The 19,640-nt window shown below is 40.7% G+C and overlaps 1 protein-coding gene across 4 annotated transcripts in view; it reads left to right on the forward strand.

The window, feature by feature from the left end:
• Nucleotides 1-19,640, forward strand: part of LOC111953543 (lethal(3)malignant brain tumor-like protein 4) — a 128,244-nt gene that overhangs the window by 59,900 nt on the left and 48,704 nt on the right. For all 4 annotated transcript variants that reach the window (XM_023972901.2, XM_023972902.2, XM_023972903.2 and 1 more), the window contains 2 exons: nucleotides 1,080-1,226; nucleotides 12,279-12,349. In XM_023972901.2, the coding sequence (XP_023828669.1) occupies nucleotides 1,080-1,226; nucleotides 12,279-12,349 (218 nt within the window). The remainder of the gene's footprint in view (nucleotides 1-1,079; nucleotides 1,227-12,278; nucleotides 12,350-19,640) is intronic.

Below are 19,640 nucleotides of genomic sequence, written 5' to 3' on the forward strand. Positions count from 1 at the left end.
AGCTTGTCAAGTGTAATAGCGGAGCGGGAGCCGAGCTGTGATGAACGGTTTTAATATAAAACTAACTTGATTATCAACTTTTTAAATTCCCGCCAGAGGAGTCTTTAATGTGTCGGATGTAATCGTACGTTGTTCTATTAATAAATCGTTGCCGAAGGTTGTTTTCAGAAGCTAAGTGATCCTGTGTTGGTAATGTGATTTGGATTGGTGTCAAGTTGTAGTACCTGCCAAGAAGTCTGTTAGAGTAGGCCGTACTCTACTCATATATAAATACTGAAAAGGTTTTGTTCGAGGTCAGCATTTGTGTAAGTGACTATTGATCACTTACACTACATGAAAATGTTTCTTTCAAGATATATCTTTGGTCTGGGCAGGTAGTAACAAAGCACACGCAAATGCGTCTATTACAATGAACTATGGACTACGGCCGTCATTGAAATAATCATTTTTTCTTAACTGACTTGCCTAGTTAAATAAAGCTTAAATAAAATAAAAAAATATATAGAGGCACCTGTCAGGGGTGTCTAGATAGTTTTCTTACAGCATCCAGAACAGTATTTTTTGGACTGTACTACTGATAATGTATGTTTACCACTGTGCATCGCACTGCTGGCTTGCCATTGAAGCTAAGCAGTGTCGGTCCTGGTCGGTCCCTGGATGGGTGACCATATGTTGCTGGAAGTAGTGTTGGAGGGCCAGTAGGAAGCACTCTTTCCCCTGATAAAAAAAGAAAAGAAAAAAGATCTCAATTCCCCAGGGCAGTGATTGGGGACTTTGCCCTGTGTAGGATACCCTCTTTCGGATGGGATATTAAATGGGTGTCCTGACTCTCTGTGGTAACCATCTCTGTTCAATGCCTTTTCTCTCTCACTCTTAACCTCTCCCTTTTATCCTCTCTCCCCCCTGCCCACTCGCCCTATCTTTCTCTCTGTTTCTACCTTTTGCTTTCTCTATATTTCTTTCTCTCTAATTTTTATCCTCCCTCACTCACTCTCTCCCTTTACTCACTCTCTCCTTCCCCTCTCTCTCGCACTCCCTCCCTCGCTCCCTCTCTCTCTTTCTCTCTCCGTCGCTCYCAGGGCTATGTTGTCAGGGTACGAGGGGGCTGGTCGTCTGAGAGGACGACCCCCAACCAACCCCCTGGTGAAGAGAGAGCCCAGGGAGGAACCAGCCACAGCTCAGGGACAGAAGCTCCTCTCTCTGGGGAAGAGAGGCCTACCCAGCAGGTAAGATAAGATTACTTTATTTGTAAATTGTACACAAGGTCCAACTGAAATGTGAATTCTGCTTWTAACCCAACCCCTCTGAAAGACAGACACACACTACCGGTCCAAAGTTTTAGAACACCTACTCATTCAAGAGTTTATCTTTATTTTTACTATTTTCTACATTGTAGAATAATAGTGAAGCCATAAACTATGAAATAACACATATGRAATCATGTAGTAACCAAAAAAGTGTTAAACAAATCAAAATATATTTGAGATTTGAGATTYTTCAAAGTAGCCAGCCTTTGCCTTGATGACAGCTTTGCACACTCTTGGGATTCTCTCAACCARCTTCACCTGGAATGCTTTTCCAACAGTCTTGAAGGAGTTTCCACATATGCTGAGCTTGGCTGCTTTTCCTTCACTCTGCGGTTGGACTCATCCCAAACCATCTCAATTTGGTTGAGGTTAGGGGATTGTCGAGGCCAGGTCATTTGATGCAGCACTCCATCACTCTCCTTCTTGGTAAAATAGCCCTTACACAGCCTGGGGGCGTGTTGGGGCATTGTCCTGTTTAAAAACAAATGATAGTCCCACTAAGCCCAAACCAGATGGGATGAAGGTTGAAGGTTGTGCAATGTAACAGCAATATTTAGACTTAGAGATGCCATCCGTTAGATAAAATACGTTACGGTTCCGTATTTCACTGAAAGAATAAACGTTTTGTTTTCAAAATTATAGTTTCCGGATTTKACCATTTTAATGACCAAAGGCTCGTATTTCTKTGTGTTATTATGTTATAATTAAGTCTATGATTTGATAGAGCAGTCTGACTGAGCGATGGTAGGCAGCAGCAGGCTCGTAAGCATTCATTCAAACAGCACTTTWGTGCGTTTGCCAGCAGCTATTGCKCTGTTTATGACTTCAAGCCTATCAACTCCCGAGATTAGGCTGGTGTAACCGATGTGAAATGGCTAGCTAGTTAGCGGAGTSCGCGCTAATAGCGTTTCAAACGTCACTCGCTCTGAGACTTGGAGTAGTTGTTCCCCTTGCTCTGCATGGGTAACGATGCKTCGAGGGTGGCTGTTATCGATGTGTTCCTGGTTCGAGCCCAGGTAGGAGCGAGGAGAGGGACGGAAGCTATACTATTAAACTGGCAATACTAAAGTGCCTATAAGAACATCCAATAGTCAAAGGTATATGAAATACAAATGGTATAGAGAGAAATAGTCCTATAATTCCTATAATAACTACAACCTAAAACTTYTTACCTGGGAATATTGAAGAATCATGTTAAAAGGAACCACCAGCTTTCATATGTTCTCATGTTTTGAGCAAGGAACTTAAACGTTAGCTTTTTTACATGGCACATATTGCACTTTTACTTTCTTCTCCAACACTTTGTTTTTGCAATATTTAAACCAAATTGAACATGTTTCATTATTTATTTGAGGCTAAATTGATTTTATTGATGTATTATATAAAGTTAAAATAAGTGTTCATTCAGTATTGCTGTAATTGTCATTATTACAACAAMAMMAARAAATTGTCMGATTTAATCGGTATCGACTTTATTTGGCCCTCCAATAATCTGTATCGGTATCGGCGTTGAAAAATCATAAACGGTCGACCTCTACTATCTTCTGTATACCACTCCTACCTTGTCACAACACAACTGATTGGTTCAAACACATTAAGAAGGAAAGAAATTACACAAATTTAACTTTTAACAAGGCATACCTGTTAGTTGAAATGAATTCCAGGTGACTACCTCAATGAAGCTGGTTGAGAGAATGCCAAGAGTGTGCAAAGCTGTCATCAAGGCAAAGGGTGGCTATTTGAAGAATCCCAAATATAAAATATATTTTGATTTGTTTAACACTTTTTTGGTTACTACATGCTTCCATGTGTGTTATTTCATAGTTTTGATGTCTTCATTTTATTCTACAATGTAGAAAATAGTAAAAATAAAGAAAAACCCTTGATTGAGTAGGTGTTGTGACTGGTAGTGTTCATATACAGGTTTTGGAAAGGTGCAGGGGCTGCCACACTGGGCGCCCGAAGAGCTCTTGTTGTGGGGGGGGGTTAAGTGCCTAGCTCAAGGGCACAACGGCAGACAATGGCATCTCATTTTTGATACCAACAACCCACTGGTTGACAGTTCACTTCCTGGTAACTCCGGTGGCTGGCTCGCCCCTCTAACTGCTAGGCTACCTGCCGCCCCAGTACATTATACACTATACCTCAGGCCATAAGGCCTTCTTAATGTTTTACACTACTGAGCCGTCCAAGCTGTACTGAGCTGACCTGGTAAGGCATTCACCATAGTTGCTGGAACCATGCTGCAAAGGAYAATGTGAAAGGAATATTACAAGTCAGCACTGTTTGGTTCGGGTCAACAAAATAAGTGATTTTTTTCTTTCTTAATTGCCGTACTCACAGCAGGTCAAGRCCGTGAGGCCTTCCTATCTCCCTACTTACTATCACCACCATGCTGGGAGAATAGAAAAAATATATGTTTTATTGTCACATACACCGGATAGGTGCAGTGAAATGTGTAGTTTTACAGGGTCAGCCATAGTAGTACAGTGCCCCTGGAGCAAATTAGGGTTAAATGCCTTGCTCAAAGGCACATCGACACATTTTTCACCTTGTCGGCTCGTGTATTTGAACCAGCGACCTTTCGGTTACTGGCCGAACACTCTAAGTACTAGGCTACCTGCTGCCATAATATGACCTGTAATTGTGTGGAGGTGGGTAATGCAAATCTTTGGCTACCGTTTCACCACTCTGCATCTTCAGATTAAACCGGTTTCTCTGGTGAACCATACAATAGCATTTGTTGACCATGCTGTTAGGATACGTGTGGCAGGTGATGTGTTTTTGAGTGAGAGAAGCTCATTGCTGAGCTCAATTTCTTGAAATGAAATCAGCATGCTTTCTTTTTGTTTTAAAATATTTAGCAGTAGTTCAGAAGGTCAGGGCCTGGTTTCCCAAAAGCATCTTAAGGCTCAACGGTTTTAAAAATAAACTTAACCTTTAGATGCTTTTGGGAAACCAGGCCCTGGTCATTTGTACTGTACATCTTCCAAACGGCAGCCATCTTGTCATAGAAAAACTCCTGAGATTTCCGAATCTTACTTTTTGTGAATTGGTTTCACCTCCAAGTCCAATTTCCTGTTCTGTCAATAATTTATAAAAGTGTTAGTCATCTCTTCATATAGCACCACCTGCATTTCCTCTCTCAGCGTCTCAGAGTTCTGTGTCACCGTCACAACTCTCTGTACTCTCTATCAGGGCGTTTTGAGACAGGCGCGTGCTCTGCCACCCGGCTCTTAGCGAGGCCCCCCTGGGGTTCCTCTCGGTCGGGTTGACATGGTGTTAATGCAAGGGCACTGATCCAGAACCGTACATGGGGCCACGCTCGCTCTGTCTGTCTCTGTGGTTACTGTGTTTAGAGCACTGAGATGCAGTGCAGATCAGAGACACGAGGCAGGAGTTTACACACACACACACACACACATACACACACACACACTCTCTCACCCATAACACTGGATTGATTCAATTGAACCTCCAATCTCCCTAAGCCCACAAAACCTATTTGAAAAAGAACAGATCTCTACTGTATCTGCGGCATCGATTCAAGTCAAACCAAATACTGCCACAATATATTTATAGCCACAGTCTGCTTTATCACAACTTCAGCCATGAAATGGCTACAGATCCCTTCAAATTGTGTTTTAACCCCTATCATAACTCGGCCACTGTGATTTCACTTCCCCTGTCACCATACTGATGTCAACGACCCACACACCCACCCGTCCAAAGCTCTTGGAAATACAAATGCTCTGTCATTAAAGAGCCATATTGTCGCAGATGGCAAGAGACGGTTGAGAGGGGAAGAGATGGTTGAGAGGGGAAGAGACGGTTGAGAGAGATGGGAGAGAAGCAGGAGAGACGGGGGGAGGGGGTGAGAGAGAGACAGAGAAAGAGAGAGAGTGTGTGTGTGTACAGTAATGCCGTATAGAGCGAGCAGATTAGAAAACCCTGCATCCCAGTGTGATTGATATTGAATTTGTTTTCCCTCATAAACGGCCCGCTCTAGCCAGGTTCTCCTGTGTGTACGTTTACGACGAGGAGCTGATTTCTAAACCCTGTGAAAGATTACCGCATGCCTTGAACATTATGTAAGGCTGCTGTTATATAAAAAATGAAAATAAAAAGTGTCACAAGCCTAAAATTAGGAACAGTTACCTTACATAACCATCGTGGTTGATCCGGCTATATTTTACCGAAATACATTGGAGCTTGTTATGTAAGATATTTGTATCAATATTTCCTGATCTGGCATGCCTCCCTCAAGAAATAAAACCCAGTATTGCGTTATTCTCTTGTGCATTGTTTGAGTGCAGCAATGCAGCAGAGATTTACACTACCGTTCAAAAGTTTGGGGTCACTTCGAAATGTCCTTTTTTTTTTTAAAGGAAGGCAAAAAAGAAAGTCCATTAAAATAACATCAAATTGATCAGAAATACAGTGTGGACATTGTTATCGTTGTAAATGACTATTGTAGCTGGAAATTATTTTTTTATGGAATATCTACATAGGCGTACAGAGGCCCACTATCAGCAAACATCACTCCTGTGTTCCAGTGTTAGCTAATCCAAGTTTATAATTTTAAAAGGCTAATTGATCACTAGAAAACCCTTTTGCAATTAGGTTAGCACAGCTGAAAACTGTTGATCTCGTACAACGCTGTGTACTACTCCCTTCACAGAACAGCGCAAACTGTCTCTAACCAGAATAGAAAGAGGAGTGGGAGGCCCCGGTGCACAACTGAGCAAGAGGACAAGTACATTAGAGTGTCTAGTTTGAGAAACAGACGCTTCACAAGTCCTTAACTGGCAGCTTCATTAAATAGTACCCGCAAAACACCAGTCTCAACATCAACAGTGAAGAGGCGACTCCGGGATGCTGGCCTTCTAGGCAAAGTTCAACTGTCCAGTGTCTCTGTTCTTTTTCCCATCTTAATCTTTTCTTTTTATTGGCCAGTCTGAGATGTGGCTTTTTCTTTGCAACTCTGCCTAGAAGGCCAGCATCCCGGAGTCGCCTCTTCACTGTTGACGTTGAGACGTTGAGACTCATTAATCATTCAATGTTTGTCAGCTCGACTTTCAATCGGGGAGACAAGACCCCTTGAGAGTTTTGAAATAATGAACTTGATACTCTTTGAGCTGGTTTGTGTATTATGAAACATCAACAACGTAGTCCTCTGAGATAGCTTTGGCTTCAACTTGGCTGATCCTCAAGGTTATTTCTATCTGTGGCCAGTCTTGGAAATACTGACAGGACTTTTCCATGGGAACTTCCTTTAGTGCCTCAATTTCTTTTTCTCCTATTCACTGTCACAATCAATTCAAAAGCATGGCTTTCACTGTACACGATGTATGTAGTGTCATAGTCTGAAGTAGACCTGTGCTATACTGTATGTGCTGTAGCCAACTCTTCTGTCAGAGTATGGCATGACATACTGCACACTGATTACAAAGCATTTGTACTGGACATTTTAAAGTTAGAACACTCTAAAATCAACTGTAACACAGGCATATGACATTTTAGCACATATTTGAATAAAATGGCCAACTCAAAAGGTTAGTTCTTACTGTGGGGAATTTAAGGTTATAACACTCAAGTCTATTTTAACATAATAAATATGGCCTTTTGGTTTATTCATTTTCATTATATCACCGGATTATTGAAGCTGTAAATCCCGTACTTCCCATTGACAATGATAGAAGAGTTGGCTATAGCTAATGCAGGATGGGAAGTTTACTGTAGTCTGAAGGTCTGAATTAAAAGTGTGCATTTCACTGGTTCTCAATAGTTTGTGCTAGAAATGTTTGACTAGACTTTTTTTTATTGATATGATTTATTTAAGTGTCATACACCTACCGGTGCCCAGCCCACATGGGCTTACAAGACACTAGTAAACACAGTTCCATTTTCCTTGTACTCAACAAAATAACATTTAACAAATGATATCCAGTTGAAGTCGGAAGTTTACATACACTTAGGTTGGAGTCATTAACTTGTTTTTCAACTACTCCACAAATGTCTTCTAAACAAACTATAGTTTTGGCAAGTCGGTTAGGACATGTACTTTGTGCATGACACAAGTCATGTTTCCAACAATTGTTTACAGACAGATTATTTCACTTATAATTCACTGTATCACAATTCCAGTGGGTCAGAAGTTTTCATACACTAAGTTGACTGTGCCTTTAAACAGCTTGGAAARTTCCAGAACATGATGTCATGGCTTTAGATAGGCTGATAGGCTAATTGACATAATTTGAGTCAATTGGAGGTGTACCTGTGGAYGCATTTCAAGGCCTGCCTTCAAACTCAGGGCCTCTTTGCTTGACATCATGGGAAAATCCAAAGAAATCAGAAAAATTGTAGACTTCCACAAGTCTGGTTCATCCTCGGGAGCAATTTCCAAATGCCTGAAGGTACCACGTTTGTCTCTTATACACATCTAGATGTGTATAAGCACGCACTCTAGCAGGTATATTTCACTGGTCACCTCCAAAGCCAATTCCTGCTTTGGCCGCCTTTCCTTCCAGTTCTCTGCTGCCAATGACTGGAACGAACTGCAAAAATCTCTGAAGCTGGAGACTCATATCTCCCTCACTAACTTTAAGCACCAGATGTCAGAGCAGCTCACAGATCATTGCACCTGTACATAGCCCATCTGTAAATAGCCCATCCAACTACCTCATCCCCATACTGTTATTTATTTTTCTCCTTTGCACCCCAGTATCTCTACTTGCACATTCATCTGCTGCACATCTATCACTCCAGTGTTTAATTGCTATATTGTAATTATTTCATCACTATGGCCTATTTATTGCCTTACCTCCCTTATCCTACCTCATTTGCACACCCTGTATATAGACTTTTTCTATTGTATTATTGACTGTATGTTTGTTTATTCCATGTGTAACTCCCTGTAACTCCGTGTTGCACTGCTTTGCTTTATCTTGGCCAGGTCGCGTTGTAAATGAGAACTTGTTCTCAACTAGCCTACCTGGATAAATAAAGGTGAACTAAATAAATAAAATAAAATCTATATCCACAGTAAAACGAGTCCTTAAAGGCTGCTCGGCAAGAAAGAAGCCACTGCTCCAAAACTGCCATAAAAAAGCCAGACTACGGTTTGCAACTGCAAATGGGGACAAAGATTCTGCTTTTTGGAGAAATGTCCTCTGGTCTGATGAAACAAAAATAGAACTGTTTGGCCAAAATGACCATTGTTTTGTTTGGAGGAAAAAGGGGGAGGCTTGCAAGCCGAAGAACACCATCCCAACCGTGAAGCACGGGGGCTGGCAGCATCATGTTGTGGGGGTGCTTTGCTGCAGGAGGGACTGGTGCACTTCACATAATAGATTGTATCATGAGGAGTGGAAATTATGGGTATATATTGAAGCAACATCTCAAGACATCAGTCAGGAAGTTAAAACTTGGTCACAAATGGGTCTTCCAAATGGACAATGACCCCAAGCATACTTCCAAAGTTGTGGCAAAATGGCTTAAGGACAACAGAGTCAAGGTATTGGAGTGGCCATCACAAAGCCCTGACCTCATTCCTATAGAAAATTTGTGGGCAGAACTGAAAAAGCGTGTGCGAGCAAGGAGGGCTACAAATCTGACTCAGTTACACCAGCTCTGTCAGGAGGAATGGGCCAAAATTCACCCAATTTATTGTGGGAAGCTTGTGGAAGGCTATCGAAAACGTTTGACCCAAGTTAACTTCTCTGCGCTACGGATCCCTTTTACGGGATCATTTTCCTAAACAACCTTACTAAAAATATTTATAATCATGCAATCACAAGTGAAATATACCAAAACACAGCTTAGCTTGTTGTTAATCCACCTATCGTGTCAGATTTTGAAAATATGCTTTACAGTGAAAGAAATCCAAGCTTTTGTGAGTGTATCAATCAATGCTAGAACAGCTAGCCCCAATTAGCATGGTCACGAAAGTCAGAAAAGCAATAAAAATTAATCGCTTACCTTTGATAATCTTCGGATGTTTGCACTCACGAGACTCACAGTTACACAATAAATGTTATTTTTGTTGGATAAATATTACTTTTATAACACAAAAACGCCATTTGGGTTACGCGTTATGTTCAGAMAACYAMAGCCTTGTTCCGGTGCTGAAAGGCAGAAGAAAATTCCCAAACGTATCAGATTCAAAAATATTACTAAAAATATTTATAATCATGCAATCACAAGTGAAATATACCAAAACACAGCTTAGCTTGTTGTTGATCCACCTATCGTGTCAGATTTTGAAAATATGCTTTGCAACGAAAGCAATCTAAGCTTTTGTGAGTGTAGCAATCAATGCTAGAACAGTTAGCCTTATATTAGCTTGGTCACGAAAGTCAGAAAAGCAATACAATTAATYGCTTTACCTTTGATAATCTTCGGATGTTTGCACTCACGAGACTCCCAGTTACACAACAAATGTTCTTTTTGTTCCATAAATATTACTTTTATAACAAAAAAGCGCCATTTGGGTTGCGCGTTATGTTCAGAAAACCAAAGCCTCGTTCCGTTCGACGAAAATTCAAAAAAGTATCCGTAATGGTCGTAGAAACATGTCAAATGTTTTTTATAATCAATCCTCAGGTTGTTTTTAACAAACATAATCGATAATATTTCAACCGGACCGTAACCTATTCAATAAGAGAGAAAAAGAAAATGGAGAGCTCCCCTCTCACGCGCAGGAACTATTCAGAGGACACCTGACTACTTTTGAAAAATCTCGCTCATTTTTCAAAATAAATGCCAGAAACTTTGTCTAAAGCCTGGTCACAGCCTGAGGAAGCCATTGGAAAAGGAATCTGGTTGATACCCCTTTAAATGGAAGAAAGACGGGCCAGGAAACACAGATAAAAAAATATATATATAATCACTTCCGGGTTAGATTTTCTCAGGTTTTCCCCTGCAGAATCAGTTTTGTTATACTCACAGACAATATTTTGACAGTTTTGGAAACTTTTGAGTTTTTTCTATCCTAATCTGTAAATTCTATGCATATTCTACGATCTGGACCTGAGAAATAGTCCGTTTACCTTGGGAACGTTATTTTTTAAATATGACCCCTAGCGTCAAGAGGTTAAACAATTTAAAGGCAATGCTACCAAACACTAATGTAATGTATGCAAACTTCTGACCCACTGGGAATGTGATGAAAGAAATAAAAGTTGAAATAAATCATTCTCTCTACTATTATTCTGACATTTCACATTCTTAAAATAAAGTGGTGATCCTAACTGACCTAAGACAGGGAATTTTTACTAGGATTAAATGTCAGGAATTGTGAAAAATTGAGTTTAATGTATTTGGCTAAGGTGTATGTAAACTTCAGACCTCAAATGTACATACAATAATCATGGCAAGTACAGATACCATCTCGCCACATKTTTACGTAGTAGATATAATTCCAACTGTTCTTGTTCCCCTCATCATCAGTCACTATATTCTCTTTAACGGTAGGGCCTAGCATTTCCGTATCTGTGGATGGGATTTGCATTGTGTAGTAGATTTGATTGGAGATTCAGAKATGGTCTCTGACTGCTTAGACCTCTGTCAATATCTTCCTATAGAGGTAGCATCATCCAGGAGGAAGGGCAGAGGCTCACTATAGTCTCCTTTAAATCCCTGTCTGATAGAACATGACAATGAGAGGACTTCTCCCAAATGGAGCAGACAGGTGTTATGCCTTCGGAGGAGACACATTAAAAGTTGTGCTGCCGTAGAATTACTTCTGTAGAACATACATTCCCATTTAAGTCAATTTAATTTATGTATATAGCCGTGTCCTTTCTAGTTATGCTACTCTAATGCGCCMCCCTGAGCTCAATTGTTCCCCCAGGCATATTCGGGACATGCATTCATTTCATTGCCTCTAAGCACGTACTAGAAGATGTCTCGCAGCTATTACAAGAAGAATTCTGTAGCCATCCATATTACCATAGACAAAACTTTTTTAAACCTGCATTGCCAAAGTATTGTGCRCTGCTGTAGTTTGTCACCATAGACACCTGGTCCAGGTCATTTAGAATACGTTTTGGGGTTTTATATTTCTCACCTTTTTATAATTTTATTTGTTAAGCACTTTGAAATGCATCCCCTGTAAGAGATKTTACTCTATAAATAATGTTTGATTGATTGAGTTCTCATAGAGAACACAGTCCCACTTTAAATGAGGTGCAACTTATAAAGGCTTCATAACCCTAATAAATGCTTCACAAATCATCTATAATCATGTCATACTATGTCATACTCTATAAATGGGGTACAAGAATACATCAAGTTTTATGTCACGTTGGCAAATCACCCTACAGTGGTAAATGTTGTCATCCTTTATACACCATTTATAAAGTATTGGATACACTTATAGATGATTAGGAAGCCTTATGTAGTGTTTATGAAGCCTTTATGTAGTGCTTATGAAGCGTTTTATGTATGCTATATAAAAGCCTTTATAAGTTGTAAAATCTGTAGTTTTACCTTCATGGGAAAGACCTGGGACAGGTCTGGCTCTATGTGTGTCTCCTACAGTTCTTTACTGTCAACAGAGACTGCCCTGCCAAACTGCATCACAGTCCCCCTTTCAGCTAGCACCCAATCACTGTGGACATGCTATCATAACCACTATCCACAGAGCTATCATTACTGTACCTCAGCACTGGTGTTTTTCTCTGCCAAGAGCACATGGCCCATCGATGTACACAGTTTGTAAGATGGTACAATGATGTGAATGCTATAAAGTAGATACGTATGTGTGCTTTATAATAGGATATATTTTTATACCATGACGATATATAGATTTTATGTAAGCCATCTCAGGTTTATATTCGCTCTGTTGTTAGGACTTAAAAGCAGTCCACCTCAATGCTTGTTTGCTTGGTAATCTTCTTGCCCCAATAGTGAACGCTTTCTCGCTGTAAGATCATCTCTCTCTCTCTCTCTCTTTCTTTATCTCCTCAGGCTCTCCCAGTCAACAAAATATCTGCGAGTCAAAGAGGAGGAGGAAGAGATTGACTTGAATAGCATGATCACAGTAATGGAAACAGCTGGGTTAGATGGTTCAAAGGTTGTCGTTAATGGTATATTTGACATCCTGGATGCTTTCCCTCGCTCTGCTTGCTCTTTGGAGTGCCGTATGGGCTGGAGAAACTACATTACCTCCAGTCATTTCCCCCCCGTACCTTCTGGCAGCCGGCACCCCAAGTGACCAAGGCAACGAGAGCATAGACCTATCTATGTTCCTGTGGCACCCTTTTAGTTGTTTTTCCATAGTGTGGAGGGAGAGAGATATAGAGACTCATTGCTGCCTGGCCACTAAACACTCACTAATGATGACACTGTAATGCCCTTTTATAGTCGAGTCTCCTCACCCAAAGCTATTCAGCTAGTGACAGGTTTTTTATTTTAAATTGTGTAAGTGGCTTGCCGGCTGCTTAGCATCAGCAGGTAGTTACTCTCCACGAAGATGGCTGGTTGTGTGAGCGAACAATCACTGGAGAGTTGGATACCCAATTTCACCTGAGGTAATTGATGTCAATCACGGTTGCTACTTGGGTGATTCTCTGTGAAATTGGCGTTTTCAAGTAGCAAGGAAGTATTAGTCCTAAAGTCACTGGATCGCCTGGCTTCGGAGTCACTCATTTTGATTACTGTGAGCACAGGTGTAATGGAGTTTTGAGACTGGTTCAAAACCTAGAGGGGAAAAAACACAGATCTTTAGTTTAGTTTTTCTTTTCAATACATTGGCGAGGCCCAATAACATCTAGATTCCTCTATCTATTCGGATAGCTGCATTGATTGCTATGATTTGGTGGGTGGTTTCCATGGCAACCTGTCCGTCAGCAGGAGATAGGTGGGGGGGCACAGGGAATTGTGGTGTGTGTGTGTGTGTGTGTGTGTGTGTGGTGTGTGTGTGTGTGTGTGTGTGTGTGTGTGTGTGTGTGTGTGTGTGTTGCGCGTGTATTTTTTCCGTTAAGCTGTTAGTTTCTCCCAAGGAAAAAGAGACAACGTAGTCTGGAAGGAGCCCTGTTTCGTATCCTTTCAGGCCGAGCGCATTTCACCGGCTGTGTATCGGAGTGAATAACTAATTTTAGCTCCACTACCCGCGACGACAGCTCTTCCAACTCCGTGAGGACGATAAGAGGAGGTGAAAGAGCTCTAGTTGTGACGACAGAACGCATTACTGCTACAGCCGGAGTAGCCAGCCAGGCAGGCCACACACACACACATCACATACACATACCCAAACACATACTTGTGCACACAAACCATACCACACTCGCCTTAACTCCAGGCCACAAGGACCCAATTGTTTCTGCCATGAGTTTGTTCTCTGCTGCCTCAACGAACTAACCAAACTATCCGTACTCTACTGTGAAGGATGATTCTGGGACCTGGATTTCATTCAGTACATTCTGTACCGGCAATGTTATAAGATAGTTAGAGAACACCACACAAGAGAAATTAAACTAAAGAACACTGAAGAATCTCATTCTTCTCACTCCCCGCAGGAATGTCCATTCTTGTCATTCCTTTCCTCCTTTGTTTTGTGGACTTTTCGGAACTGTGGGATGGCAAGTGATCAGAAGAGACTTTCCAGGTCACCCCACCCTTGGACTCCTTTACAGCTGAAATCCCTTCTGAAAGGGATAGATGAGAGGGCGATTCTCCTCTTTTCTTCCCTTCTCTCCTCCATCCTGTCCTCTTTCTCTCTCCTTTTTCCTTACCTCCTCTTCTTCTTTCCTCTCCTCCATCCTCTCCTCTATCTTCCTGGTACAGGAAGAGACAGTCCACCCATGCCCTGGCTACAGCATACTTTTCACACTGGACTTAGTTTACTATTGTGTAAATTTAGTTATTACTCACTTTGAGTTTATATGGTAGTTATACTTTAGTTAAACATGTGTGTACGTGTACTGCAATGCTCATTACTGAGCTGTAGTTTCCATTTCTTGTCCCACACTAGCAGATAATCATATTCTGGTTTGATTCATTCATAACTGTCGTAGAGTTGAATACACTTCTGAGTGTCAGGACAATCCATTTCTATGAACAATGTTAATTATGTTAATGTACTGAATGATTGTGTTAGTGAGAATGATCTGATTGCAATATCATCCATTGAATCTTGACTCATGACTTGCGTCATAATTAAATAAATATATATAATATATATATATATATAGTTGATGTCGGAAGTTTACATACACTTAGGTTGGAGTCATTAAAACTTGGTTTTCAACCAGTCCACAAATTTCTTGTTAACAAAGTATAGTTTTGGCAAGTCGGTTAGTACATCTACTTTGTGCATGACATAAGTCATTTTTCCAACAATTGTTTACAGACAGATTATTTCACTTATTCACTGTATCACAATCCAGTGGGTCAGAAGTTTACATATACTAAGTTGACTGTGCCTTTAAACAGCTTGTAAAATTCCAGAAAATTATTTCATGGCTTTAGAAGCTTCTGATAGGCTGATTGAATCATTTGAGTCAATTGGAGGTTACCTGTGGATGTATTTCAAGGTCTACCTTCAAACTCAGTGCCTCTTTGCTTGACATCATGGGAAAAAACAAGCCAGACCTCAGAAAAAAAAATCTGGTTCATCCTTGGGAGCAATTTCCAAAAGAAGAAAAGGTACCACGTTCATCTGTACAAACAATAGTACGCAAGTATAAACACCATGGGACCACGCAGCCGTCATACCGCTCAGGAAGGAGATACATTCTGTCTCTTAGAGATGAACGTACTTTGGTGCGAAAAGTGCAAATCAATCCCAGAACAACAGCAAAGGACCTTGTGAAGATGCTGGAGGAAACAGGTACAAAAGTATCAATATCCACAGTAAAACGAGTCCTATATCGACATAACCTGAAAGGCTGCTCAGCAAGGAAGCGAGGTTACCAAGAACCCGATGGTCACTCTGACAGCATTCTAGAGTTCCTCTGTGGAGATGGGATAACCTTYCAGAAGGACAACCATCTCGACAGTACTCCACCAATCAGGCCTTTATGGTAGAGTGGCCAAACGGAAGCCACTCCTCAGGAAGAGGCACATGACAGCCTGCTTGGAGTTTGCCTAAAGACTCTCAGACCATGAGAAACAAGATTATCTGGCCTGATGAAACCAAGATTGAACTCCTAGTCTGGATCGAGGGAAAGATGAACAGAGCGAAGTACAGAGACATCCTTGATGAAAGCCTGCTCCAGAGCACTCAGAACCTCAGACTAGGGTGAAGGTTCAYCTTCCAACAGGACAACAACCCGAAGCACACAGCCAAGACAATGCAGGAGTGGCTTCAGGACAAGTCTCTGAATGTTCTTGAGTGGCCCAGCCAGAGCCCGTACTTGAACCCGATCGAACATCTCTGGAGAGACCTGAAAATAGCTGTGCAGCGACACTCCCCATCCAACCTGATAGAGCTTGAGAGGATCTGCAGAGAAGAATGGGAGAAACTCCCCAAATACAAGTGTGCCAAGCTTGTAGCGTCATACCCAAGAAGAGTCTTTATTTATATATATTTTTTATATAACCTTTATTTAACTAGGCAAGTCAGTTGAGAACAAATTCTTATTTACAATGACGGCCTTGGAAAAGTGGGTTAACTGCCTTGTTCAGCCGCAGAACGACAGATTTTTACCTCGGGGATTCGATCTAACAACAAACTCTCTAACCACTAGGCTACCTGCCGCCCTGAGTCGAGGCTGTAATCACTGCCAAAGGTGCTTCAACAATGTGGGGGTCTGAATACTTATGTAATTTACTTATGTAAATGTGATATTTCATTTATTTTGTATACATTTGCAATAATTTCTAAAATCCAGGTTTTGCTTTGTCATTTTGCGGTATTATGTATAGATTGATGAGAAGAAGAAAAAAATTGTTTTCATCCATTTCAGAATAAGGCTGTAACGTAACAAAATGTGGAAAAAGTCAAGGGGTCTGAATACTTTCTGAATGCACTGTATATACACATCTTTTAAAAATATATAATTCCTTTATTATTTTTCACCCCCGTAGTTGGAGTGAACTAATGAACAAAAACGCTTCTACTTACAGCTCAATTTTACCGACACAATCTATTTTACATTGGTTAACTTTTGTTTGTTTTTAGTTCTATCCTTCCTCTACCCTCATCTCCTCCCATCTATTTCTGAAGACCATCCAGTTTGATTTCTATTTGCCATATGTTTTTAATGGTGCTGTTTCACAAAATGTCAGAACATATGAAAAAATAATGTGTCTTTCATGTGTCTGATTGGGCCTTCCACGCATGCAGAATGACACGTCACTCTATCACACTCACTACTCTACACCATTTTGAAGATTCACCAAGTGATGTGCTGCTCTCTTCTTTCTTTCTTTCTCTCTCTTTCTCTCTCCCTCGCTTTCTCTTTCTCCACCCAATCGTGAAGAGCAAGTCGTCTCGCAGTCTCATAACTGTGTAGGGAAACAGATGGTCGCTATCTGACACTCGCTGGAGAGAGAGCCACCCCATACACAATAATTTTCTAGCGCGCCAGTGTCCCCCACCTCCTGTGGGCTGCTCACATTTCCCTGCTGCTGTTCAATATGGGCTAATGCTGCTGGGATCCTCAATGTCTAGTCTCACATGAAAAGTATCTGGGACTCTTTGTTTACATACCAAGCTGATTTGGAACAGTGAGGCCTTTGCTATTGTTGAGCTTCTGAGGGAGTTGGAATTTCAGGGTTGAGGTGAAATCCATGTCTTGAAGGGATGTTTTGGTTGGCATAGTGCTAGTTAGGGCTGTCCCCGAAAAAAAGAAAAAAAAGAAAAGATGGTCGACTAAGATTCGTCCTGTTCAATCGATTGGTCGAAATGTTTAAACGTATTTTTCCATATATAGACAGACACACYCTGTGTTTGAATAAAATAAACTACATATGCACTGAGCTTGTCTGATGCTGTAAGCACACTGTTTGATTGAATAATTAAGACACACAAATAACTCAAAGAGCCCGATGGKCACACTGTGTTGAAAAAAATGACAGTGATTACCTGTGTGACTGGCGCACGTTGTCTCGCTGTCCTCCCTACTGCAGCAAAAATGCACCACAGCACAGCAAGTGTTTATTGTGCTGTCCGTGCTGAAGCTGCAAAATCATTTCAGCCATTTAGTTTCTTACTTGTTGCTGTCTGAAAAGCTCTGTTACCGAAATCCATAATTTGTTTCGGAAAAACATTCCCTATTCCCTTAATCCTTGTTCTCTTTACGTGAAACATCTCATGCATGTGACCAATAGGGCCTGACCTATAGCCTATCATAATCACATAAAAACTCCAAACACAGTAACACGTCACAGCAAAATGGATGCGGAGGACGTGAAAAAGAAACTTGAAATGGGTGAATGTTTACTGGTTGCTCAGGAGGGAAAGGGGAAGTCAGATCTGTGGAAGGCATTTGACTTAGTTGTGGAAACTACTGGAGATCATGAAAAGGGAGGGTATAAGAGCAAGCGTTGTGTGAGTATTATGTGTGCCAAACAGTTGCTGTTAGATTACAATATTTATATTTTTTCTGACCATTTGGAACAGTGTAAACAACACTAAATAAGAGTACCATAGAGTCTGTTCTTATAAAATTAAAATAAACATATAAAGCCTTTATTACAGCAGACTAAAAACAGTTGCATGCATTCGTGAATTGCGGTTTATTTATTATTTATGCTAATTCTTCAAAGCTCCCTTTGTTATTTAATTTTCAAACTTAAATGCTTGATTGTATTTCAAAGCATGAATGTCTCGTATGCTGTGTGATGGCATGAGTGAATGATTGATTGATACAGTAGCCTATATATGGAAATATAGGCCTAAATAAGTTACGGTATTAAGACTAAACAGGATGCGCTCTTAGGCCTATAGCTCGATGGTGGTTATACAAGACTATTATACAAGTCTACTAATGACAACTACATGACTTATTATTATAATGATGATCATAATAATAATTGTAATAATAACTATAAGAAGATAAAGAAAAAGTAGGGTATAGGAGCGAGAGCTGTGTGCATATTATGTGTGACAAAGAGGTGCTGTTAGATTACAGTATTATTTTTATGTCTGTTTGGAACAGTGTAAACAACACTAAATCAATTATAAGTAATACCAGTCTGTTCTAACCCCAAAAAATTGTGAAGCCTTTATTACAGCATAGCAAAGATTAAAAACAGACGAATCTGTGAAATTGCTTTATCCAACATTTTGCCGTTACATGAGGCTTGGTGCTCACGGAATCAGTAGACTATTAAATAAACACTCAAACAGGCAACAGAAGCAAGATCTGTCTTATTTTTGTTGATATATATGAATGATTTATAAAGCTAGGCACATCTTAACAGTTAGGCTATTGATTCTAGACCTAATTAAGTTGGGGGTTTCCTCTCTCCTCAATATTCTTAGACAATAAGGCTAACATGCTGACCACACCGGTCGTGYGCGCGCGTCTGCCATTGCGCGCATGTTGATTTTGTCCACCCACACCAGACGCGATCAGGACATGCAGGTTGAAATATCAAAACAAACTATTAATTTGGGGACAGGTCGAAAAGCATTAAACATTTATGGCAATTTAGCCAGCTGGCTTGCTGTTGCTAGCTAATTTGTCCTGGGATATAAACATTGGGTTGTTATTTTACCTGAAATGCACGAGGTCCTCTACTCCGACAATTAATCCACAGATAAATGGGTAAACCGAGTTTCTTTCTAGTAATCTCTCCTCCTTCAGGCTTCTTCTTTGGATTTTATATAGCGGTTGGCAACCAACTTTAAGGTGCATTACCAATACCAACTGGACTGGAGTTAATCTTTCAATCACCCACATGGGTATATGCTCCTAAAAACCAATGAGGAGATGGCACGTGGGTATATGCTCCTAAAAACCAATGAGGAGATGGGAGAGGCAGGACTTGCAGCGTGGCAAGGGTCACAAATAGAACCAAGTTCTATTTTAGCGCCTGGCTACGCAGACGCTAGCCAGGCGCGCGCGCAATGTTGGCGCGCGCAATGATTGAATAACATGTATGTGTACATTAAAAAAATGCCAACGACGCGAGCGGTGTGGTCAGCATGTAAGGCAAGGACTGTTTCCTCGTCTGCTGCTGCTGCCTCCGCCGGATTGGTCACATTCCCAATAGGTTGGTTAACTTTGCTATTATGCACACATCAACATAGGGAAAGGCGGCAATTCTACGGCGCACTGAAGATTGTTTCAGAAAAATTGCATTTGTTAGAATATTAGATGTATTATTTTTACATAATATAACCATATACAATGTCAGTATCACATGTCTTACAGTGAT

The sequence above is a fragment of the Salvelinus sp. IW2-2015 genome, linkage group LG27 (assembly GCF_002910315.2).
Source record: "Salvelinus sp. IW2-2015 linkage group LG27, ASM291031v2, whole genome shotgun sequence".
In the NCBI taxonomy this organism is placed as follows: domain Eukaryota; kingdom Metazoa; phylum Chordata; class Actinopteri; order Salmoniformes; family Salmonidae; genus Salvelinus; species Salvelinus sp. IW2-2015.